The sequence below is a fragment of the Lipotes vexillifer genome, unplaced genomic scaffold (assembly GCF_000442215.2).
Source record: "Lipotes vexillifer unplaced genomic scaffold, Lipotes_vexillifer_v1.1 scaffold1081, whole genome shotgun sequence".
Lineage (NCBI taxonomy): Eukaryota > Metazoa > Chordata > Mammalia > Artiodactyla > Lipotidae > Lipotes > Lipotes vexillifer.
Window position 1 is genome coordinate 427,896 of NW_006779039.1, and position 9,556 is coordinate 437,451.

General features: G+C 50.1%; 1 protein-coding gene across 2 annotated transcripts in view; it reads left to right on the forward strand.

Annotated features, from left to right (window-relative positions):
• The first annotated feature begins 2,012 nt into the window (after positions 1–2,012).
• MAMLD1 (mastermind like domain containing 1) overlaps positions 2,013–9,556 on the forward strand; it is a 56,188-nt gene continuing 48,644 nt past the window's right edge. For both annotated transcript variants that reach the window (XM_007452113.1, XM_007452114.1), the window contains exon 1: positions 2,013–2,108. In XM_007452113.1, coding sequence (XP_007452175.1) covers positions 2,013–2,108 — 96 coding nt within the window. The remainder of the gene's footprint in view (positions 2,109–9,556) is intronic.

Below are 9,556 nucleotides of genomic sequence, written 5' to 3' on the forward strand. Positions count from 1 at the left end.
GTTAAATATTTCTCGCACATACATTTAGAACCACAGCATGCACTGTTATAATTGGTGCGTCAACCACCAAACCTAATTTAGAAAACTTGAAAGGAAAAGGAAAGTCTATTCTATTTACCCATATTTTTTCTCTTTCCATTGTTCTTTCTTCCTTGGTGATGTCCAAAATTTCTTCTTTTATCATTTCCTTTCCGTTCAGAGAACTTCCTTTAGCCATTCTCTTAGGAGAGGTCTGTTGTTAACAAATTCGTCTAGTTGTCCTTTTTAGTTTTCCTTCATCTAAGAATGTCTTGATTCCCCTTCCATACCTGAAGCATATTTTTCAGCACTTATTTAGATCTTCTGTTTTAGCTGACTTCCTCTGACAATGCCCTGGCAGGGAAAGGGGAGCACACTCTCTCATTTCTGCCAGGTAGCTACAGAAGTCCAGGTTCCCCACTTAGCCTTCCTTGACACCGGGGAGGTCGGGGCTTCTCATTACTGCTGGGCAGTGGTGACAGTTCCAGCTCCCCACTGGGCTTCGACTAATGCCACCCTGGCTGGCACAGGTAGGAGTGCCTCATTACTGTTCCCCATGCGATCTCCACTGACACTGGAAGGGATGGGATGTGGACCTATTACCACTGTGCCAGGGGCAAAGGTCCTGGCTCTCTATGAGGTCTCTTCTAACACCACCCTAGCAGGGACAGGGAGAGATGACTCATTACTGCTCTGTGGGAGTGGATTCTAGGCCCCCAGTTGGCCTTTACTGATGGGGCTGGGTGGGAACACCCTTTTTTCTATGGTGTTTAGCTGAATTAGAGTGGTTCTTGTATAAAAGTTTTCGGTCTTGGGAGGCTGCCCCTTTCCCAGTCCTTTGGCTTTTGCTGGAGCCTTTTTGTCTGTGTTCATTGGCACTTTGGATTGTTGGCTTCTTCAGGTCCTGATCTGGGATCTATGAGGCAGAATGAAAACCCAGGGAGCTCGCCACCGCGTTGTTCCTTAGGCCCCAAGGTCCCTATCCAGCCTGTTTTCTTCTCTCCACCTTTCAGGGTCTTCTTATGTTTGTTTTGTATGTAATGTCCTCCAGAGCCAGGCATCTGGACATGGAAATTTTAGACCTGGTTTTGTACTGCCAAGTAGATCTATGGGAAGGAGAGCTTCCCTCGCGTATGAATGTCTTAGCAGAGCTCCTATTCCACGTCTACATTGTGAGAACAAATAAAGAAATGAAACAAGACAAAACGAAAAAAATCCGCTGTACCTGGGTTTGCATGTGTCCGCTCATCTGTCATGGAGGGCACAAATTGGGGCAGCCGTGATGGCAGCCAACTCGGTTAGTTTTTTGTAAACCAGTGCACCAGGGTTTCATGAGCCCCTTCCAACGTCCATTGCTTCTTTCCATTGACTGTCAGGTTATGACCTGTCAGCTCACTTGGCTGGGTGCTAACGGGCAGAGTGGGGAGTTGCTCCTTCTATGGGCCAAAGGCTTCAGTAGAGCTGAAGGGGCAATAAGCCATCACGTGATCCAACCACCATGGTTTTCATATTAAAAAAAAAAAAAAAAAAAAACCTGTGTCAGAAAACAGAAAAGCCTTTCCCCAGATCTCACTGCGTACCACACAAGCAAAGCCAGACCCAGGAGCCCCATTCCCTGCCTTTAAGCCCGCTTAATGTGCCTTTAAGGTACATTGGGCTGCCTCTCCACCCATCCCTCAGCTCTCCAGTGAACTTCACTCTGCCCCATGGCCAGGGACTGCGGTCTCATCCCAGCCAAGTGCCTCCCAGAGGTGCCCTTCATCCCTGGAGGTGGGAGGGGCTCCATGAGGGTGGTGGGGTGGGAAGAGAGACAGGAAAACGAACGTGGCTGACTCCACCTAAACCTGTCCTCAGAATGCAAGTCTGTGGTTCACGGGGTCAGTGGTCTCATCTTCATATCTGAAAGACAGTGTACTTTTTGTCTCCCTAAGCCCTGTGTCTAGGTCGTTTGGGAAGCGCCTTGGAGAGTCAAGAATAAAATTGCAGGTCAAACGATGGATGACTGGAAAAACCGGCTTGTAATCAAGAGCGCGCTTCCCCATCTCGCCATGGCGGGAAATCGCCAGGAGCCCAGAAGGCTCCAGGAATCGGTCAGACAATGGGCTATGGGGGGAGGGGGTTTTTGAATGCTTCTAATCTTAAACTTGAACGTGATATGTGTTATTGAAATTCTCTGTGCGAACTTGGTGGCAAGCAACCAACCCAAAATGTAAGGAACTGAAATCTGACCTAGAAGGGATCTAGGAGATGAGCTGACCTTTGCCCCTTGTGAGTTTTTGGAAGAGCAGGAAATAGAGTCCAAGGTTCCATGTGGATCCCCAGTCCAGCTCTCTCTGCACTGCACCCGTTCAACTGGAAAGAGATGAAGGGTGAAAAGGGAAAAAGACCGACATTTTCCCTTAATAGAAACGAGGAATGTGGGGATGACAGGCACTAGATATATTATATTAGCTTCCTAGTACCACTGAGAACAGGAAGCCGGTGAGTAGGGCACAGAAAGATATTCCCATTTGATTCTCTGGCCCTGATGTCCTTTCAAAAACTCATTTGACAAATTTCTGCTTTCTTCCCTTGGAACTCAGATGTCATCCATGGGTCCGAAACTCAGGGTTAGGGATTCCAGAGGGCCATTGGTTGGTTGAATCTGACAATAAAAGCCTGCAACCTCGCCAGTCTACCAGGGTTAGCTCAGTTAATAGGAGGTGCCGCAAACACAATGGCTGTTATCTCAGTGTATTAGGTCCACAAAGGAGTGGCTCACCTAATCTCTGCAATTAATAGAGCAGAGAGGAAATGGCTCTTCTAGACCCGTGGGTCTGCTTCCTTCCTGTTCAGAGAACTGGGAGCTGGGGGCTCTGAGGTAATGTCATTTCACATAACTAGAGGGCCTGGCTTCTCCAATTCCAAGGGCAATCCACTTTCAGTAAGTCAGTTTTCTATTTAGTTGAGGATTCTGATCTGTGCACAAGTGTGCGGGGACGTTGTTGAAATCCTGTTGCTGTCTTTTGCCCTGGTTGTCTACCACCAACAATGTACTGAAAACGTGGTATCTAGTTGAGGCATTTACAAAACTTTGTTTACTGGAGTTCCAGCTCTCACAGAGATGGCGGAAAGATGGGATGGCAGAGAGGGAGCAATTATTTTGGCCTGTCCTCCAAATTGCCAGCCCTCCCGTCAGGCATCTTTCCATGGCAATCTCTACCCTCCATACCAATTACCCTTTTCAGTTCTTGCTTCTCTTTTATGGTCAAGAACTAAGTCAGTGAAGAAAAGCCTCTCAGTAATGCATCCAGAGTTCATGGTCAGTTTCAACGGCACTTGCAGTTTTTCCTTTGTTTCACGCTTGTTTCCATCCCTCGGGGAAAAGACTGGGTGGGTTGTAGATGCAGGATCCTCTTCCCCTTCCCCCCATGTGCCCCACCAACACCCTTTTAAAAAGTGTGACTAGTAAGTAATTGTTTTGGTTTTGATGAGTGTAGATCTCAGCGCAGGACGGGTTTTTCCTAGAACAGGTTCTTAGAGCTGCCACCCGTGCCCTCACTCTGGAGAAGCGGCCCTTGCTCACGCCATTTCCGGGCTAGGCTTCTCTTTGCAGGTGGCCTTTAGAGTCCTTTGTAAGTCTTGCCAAAAATTCACATTCATTGCTTTAGAGTCACACCTCGGTCTTGATCAAAATCAGCCCTTCTCCCTCCTCCGTGGCACACCTTATTCTCCGCCAGTGGCTCAGAGTGAGCGGTTTCTGAAAAGCCAAGCTGTCCTAGAAGATCATGGATTTGCCCCAGTGGAGGGGATCCAAAAACCAAGCCTTGGGCTCCAAAAGGTAAAAATCACATTCATCTTCTTGGAAGATGCACATGGCCTCTGAAGGAGCTGGCACCTAGGGCACCCGCTCCTTTGGCTGTGCCTGATGGGTATGCTTGGAGCCAGGCACTGCTGATGCAGCCAGTTCTGGTTTGAGCAGTTCCTGGTTTGAGCACAGCTGACTTCTCGCAGCTGGTCAATCCCTGCAGCTTCAGGAAGGTACCTGGTGCCCACACGGAGCTCTGCTCCACACGCTGAGTGGCTCAGCAGCCCCGTGTTTGTGGACAGAGACGGACAGATTCAAAGCAGAATGGCCAGTCAGTTCACCGTGAAACCTGCTGTCCAGATAAGTTAATACAGGGCCCAGGATGGCAGCAGCAGAAAGCAGTCCTTTGTGGGAGCTGGACTGGCACCTCCCAGGTGTGGCCTGGACTGGATCTCGGCTGTTTCCAATGTTTGCTCTCCCTCGGGTGCTTTTATAACATCCAGGGATGACACCCCACAGCCCAGCCCCAGAAAACTGTGTGCCTCTGGAAGCACTTCCCTAGCACCACCCTCCCTTGTCCTGCCAGCATCCTCAGCATAGAGGTCTGACACAGACATTCAGCTTACCTGTTTTTTTTGTCCTTTCCCAAGAAACAGACTAACAACAGCAACAACAAAAAACAAATTTCAAGTCAAGTTCTGTTAATAAAATTATATCAGTCCCAAAGGAGAGTTCTTTGAAACAGCCCTGGGATTTACATGTGAAGTTTTTTTTTTTAACATTTTTTTTTATTGGAGTATAATTGCTTTACAATGTTGTGTTAGTTTCTGCTGTATAACAAAGTGAATCAGCTATACATATACACATATCCCCATATCTGTGCCTCGTGGGTCTCCCTCCCACCCTCCCTATCCCACCCCTGTAGGTGGACACAGAGCACCGAGCTGTGCTATGCGGCTCCCTGTGCTATGTGCTATGCGGCCCCCTGTGCTATGCGGCTGCTTCCCACTAGCTAGCTCTTTTACATTTGGTAGTGTATATATGTCTATGCTACTCTCTCACTTCATCCCAGCTTACCCTTCCCCCCCTCCCTGTGTCCTCACGTCCATTCTCTACATCTGCGTCTTTATTCCCGTCCTGCCCCTAGGTTCATTAGAACCTTTTTTTTTTAGATTCCATACATACGTGTTAGCATACAGAATTTTTTTTTCTCTTTCTGACTTACTTCACTCTGTAGGACAGACTCTAGGCCCATCCACCTCACTACAAATAACTCAGTTTCGTTTCTTTTATGGCTGAGTAATATTCCATTGTATATATGTACCACATCTTGTTTATCCATTCGTCTGTCGATGGGCATTCAGGTTGCTTCCATGACCCGGCTACTGTAAACAGCACAGCAATGAACACTGGGGTGCATGTGTCTTTTTGAATTATGGTTTTCTCTGGGTATATGCCCAGTAGTGGGATTGCTGGGTCATATGGTAATTCTATTTGTAGTTTTTTAAGGAACCTCCATACTGTTCTGCATAGTGGCTGTATCAATTTACATTCCCACCAACAGTGCAAGAGGGGTCCCTTTTCTCCACACCCTCTCCAGCATTTATTGTTTGTAGATTTTTTGATGATGGCCATTCTGACCGGTGTGAGGTGACACCAATGGCATTTTTCACAGAACTAGAACAAGAAATTTTACAATTTGTATGGAAACACAAGAGACCCCAGATAGCCAAAGCAATCTTGAGAAAGAAAAACAGAGCTGGAGGAATCAGGCTCCCTGACTTCAGACTATACTACAAAGCTACAGTAATCCAGACAGTATGGTACTAGCACAAAAACAGAAACATAGATCAGTGCAACAGGATAGAAAGCCCAGAAATAAACCCATGCAAGTATGGTCACCTTATCTTTGACAAAGGAGGCAAGAATACACAATGGAGAAAAGACAGCCTCTTCAATAAGTGGTGCTGGGAAAACTGGACAGCTACATGTAAAAGAATGAAATTAGATCACTCCCTAACACCATACACAAAACATAAACTCAAAATGGATTAAAGACCTAAATATAAGGCCAGACACTATAAAACTCTTAGAGGGAAACATAGGCAGAACACTCTATGACATAAATCACAGCAAGATCCTTTTTGACCCACCTCCTAGAGAAATGGAAATAAAAACAAAAATGAACAAATGGGACCTATTGCGTAGCAAAGGAAACCATAAATAAGGCAAAAAGACAACCCTCAGAATGGGAGAAAATATTTGCAAATGAAGCAACTGACAAAGGATTAATCTCCAAAATGTACAAGCAACTCATGCAGCTCAGTATCAGAAAAACAAACAACCCAATCTAAAAATGGGCAGAAGACCTAAATAGACATTTCTCCATGTGAATTATTGAGAGTCCCCTTGCAGGAAAACGTGTCTCTGACGTGATGATTTTTCTTGGCCTAAGACCAGGGCCCAGGACACCTGATTCCAGTCTTGCTTCTGCTCCTAACTAGCCATGGGGCTTTGTCCATCCTTTGCCCACTCTGAGGACAAAGATCAAATGAACCAGGAGTAAGAATAGCCACCTTTAGTTGAGCGTTGACTAGGCGCTATGCACTTGCTAAGCATTCGGGCTGCCTTATTTCCTGTAATCCTTAGAATAACCCTGAGATGAAGAGGTTAGCTCCAGGAAACTGAGGCTCAGAGAGGTTAAGCAACTTGACAAAGTCACAGAGACAAGGCGCAGCAGAGCTCAGAGCCTGCTTTCTTCACCACTGTGCTCTGCTGCCTCTTGGATCTGAAGCATGTTGAAAACCACAAAGCTCCAAGCACATATCAGGTGGGAGTAGTTGTCGTAAGAAAGTGCAGCACCCTCTCAGCATTTGTTCATTCATTCAGCAGCCTGATGGCTTAATGACTCGTGATCTGGAGTTTTACCTTTTGAACACTTGGGCATCCACCCAAGCTTAATAAGGCATCCAGTCTCTGCAGTGAGTGTATGGAGTTTTAACAGGAGGCAGAATGTTTGCTCCCTCCTTTTGAAGTTAAGATCTCCACTCCTCCCCCAGAACGGTGAGTGGATTGATTACTAGTGCACGAATCTCTAAAATACTAGCACTCCAGATGGGAGCGCTTCAGAGCCCACATGGAATTGGAACCCAGTCGTCTCCGTCTCAGTCTGCACCCAAAGTTGCAAAGATTCCCCAGCTCTGAGCAGTCGCCTATCCCGTTCATAAGGCAGCTCCAGAGAAAATGGAGGCATTAAGGGCATTAGACATACAGTCGGAGAAGGAACGGGATGCTGCGCTCACGGCGCACCTTCTGTGTGTTGTCATGGGATGACAATGAAGGGCTGACTCTAGAGTTACCATGAGTTGGCATGCCCAGTCTTCCTCCCGACCTTCCCAGCCATTGGCCCTCTTTATGGATGAGGACGCTAAAATCCAAGAAATCCAGTGACTTGTCGAAAGATGCTCATGGCGAAGGTGGGGAGCTCTATCAAGGGTCCCCATTCGGGTGGCCCCAAGTGCAGCCTGCTTTCCACCTGCAGTGCGACCTAAACCAGCGGCTCACCCCTTCATCTCCTTGTCGCCTCGAATGCAAATGAAGCTGAGGAAGGGGCAGAACGGTAGGAGGAGGGCCGTTCAGCGGCTGCCATGGCGTGTGATCGGCTTGGGGCTTCGTGCCCCTCATCCTCGGAAGCACACACTTTTCTTTGCAAAAAGCGCAGGGGGCTCAGTAAGGAGACCTCAGATTTCATCCCAGGGCTCTGACTAGCACTTTGTGAGCCGTTGGGTAAGTCCCTTTGCTCCTGAGGTCAGAGGGCCTGCATATCTCAGGCCTCCTGCCACATTTCCAGGGCCCCTCCTGTGTGCCCAGCCCTGTGCTAGACCACGGGCTACAGCAGCTCCCAGTCAAGGGGTAGCTAGACTCTTCCCAGGCTCCCTGCACTGGGAACAGATGTGTCCTACTCTGTAGTTCTGCCTGTCCTCCTCGGAAGCCGGAAGGAGAGGGCGGCCAAGTGGCTGTCTTGTGCACGTTCCTTTGTAGACAATAGCTCGTCTACTCCTGTGACACAGGGACTAATATTTCCACTTCACCGGGGAGGAGACCGAGGGCCTTTCCCAGTGTTGCGTGGGCAGTAGGCTGGAAACTCCGATCCCAAACCCAGGTGCCCTGACCAGCATCGTCCACTGCCCAGCCTGTGAGCCGAGAGCCAGGCTAATTAAAACCCCACAGGGAGTAGGGACAGCCAGCCAGGACGTGGGCTGAGTTGTGTAAACAGCTCTCTTGGAAGCCTGGAGAGGCAGCCCAGTGTCCCCTGCTTCATGCCGGCTGTGGGCAGGGTGCACTGGCCCCAGGAGGAGGGGAGCAGGGTGTATGGCCCCGGCTTCCAGGAGCCGGGGGGTCCAGGAATCAGCTCGTTGGGGAGGCGGCTGTCCCAGACAGTTACTGGGATCCTGCATGAGGCTGTGCCCTCTGCCCACATCAGATGACGATGAGCGAGGTGTGGATATGAACACAGTGTAAACCACACAGGGTATTACCGCTGTGAGCACTTTTTTTTTTTTTTAACGACCAGAGATTGGCATTGGCTCAGAAAGGCGATGAGAAACAAGTGTCCTTGGAGCTCAGGTAGAGACACAGGGCCCCTGAGGATATCTCAGGCTCATCAACAGCCCCGCTGCCCGAGGAGCGCTGGATTTATGGTGTAGCTCTGAGCATTCTGGGTCAAAGCCTGCAGTGCGTATGTGACTTTCTATTTGGGGATCCTCCCCACGGAGCGCGCAGCTGTTCGCTCCTTTTCCTCCCGCCCCCTCCTCCTGCAGTGAGGGCCCGGCCCTGTTCCAGACACCCCGCCAGGCTGGGCCACCAGGCAGAGGCCTTGCCTTCAGCTCGGCTCTTCTGCGAAGGCTGCACGCTGCTCGGCTGGCCGCACACCACTGGGCTCTGCGTCCGGGTCCCACCTGGGTAGCCCCGTCCAGCAAAGCGGTGACCTGAAAATCGCAGTCTGTTCGCAGGGGGAGCTGCCGGGAGGGGAGGTCTGTTTGGCAGCTGGCGCCCACTGGCATCTGGGCGCTCGGCACTGCCTATTTCTGAACTTCTAGGAGCCCTCGTTAGCTGTGTCTGCGTTCCTGCCCGGCCTCTGCCCACAGCTTCCTTGACATCAGGCCCGAGGTGACAGGTGTCTGGAGCTCGAGCTGTCCGGGGGAGGGGGAGGGTGGACACTCTTGGACCCCAGGTCAGGGTGTCAGGAGAGTCTGGCTGAGCTGACACTCAGGCACGACCTCCATCTAGGGTGTGCGCAGACCAGAGGCGGGCAGCCCTGGGGCGCAGACCCAGGGCTCCTCAGACTCTGGCTTGGCCTGTGCAGGCTGAGGCCCCTTGCTTTTGTCGAAAATCCCCAGCTGGAGAACTCAACGTGGCTCTGGTTGCAGACAGATATTTGGGTCATAAGCTGCCCCTGGGGTACCCAGTTCTAGACCTCAGGTTGGGCAGGGCACAGGAAGCATGCACTTCTGAAGGTTAGGCTGCAGGTGCTGGTTTCTGCAGTTGACATAGAAGAATTTGTCAAAACCCTGCCTGCTGCCCCTTGGCCTTTGCTTTCTCCTCATCTACCACCTCCCCTGTCTCACCAGATCGCCAGCCCCAAAGTACCAAAGTTAGAAAGTCAGGCCGGAGCCCAGACCGGACTCGACCCCTGAGGGCCCAGACCCAAGGACCAGGCGAGGCTGCCGGCCACCCCTCCCTCCCTGCCCC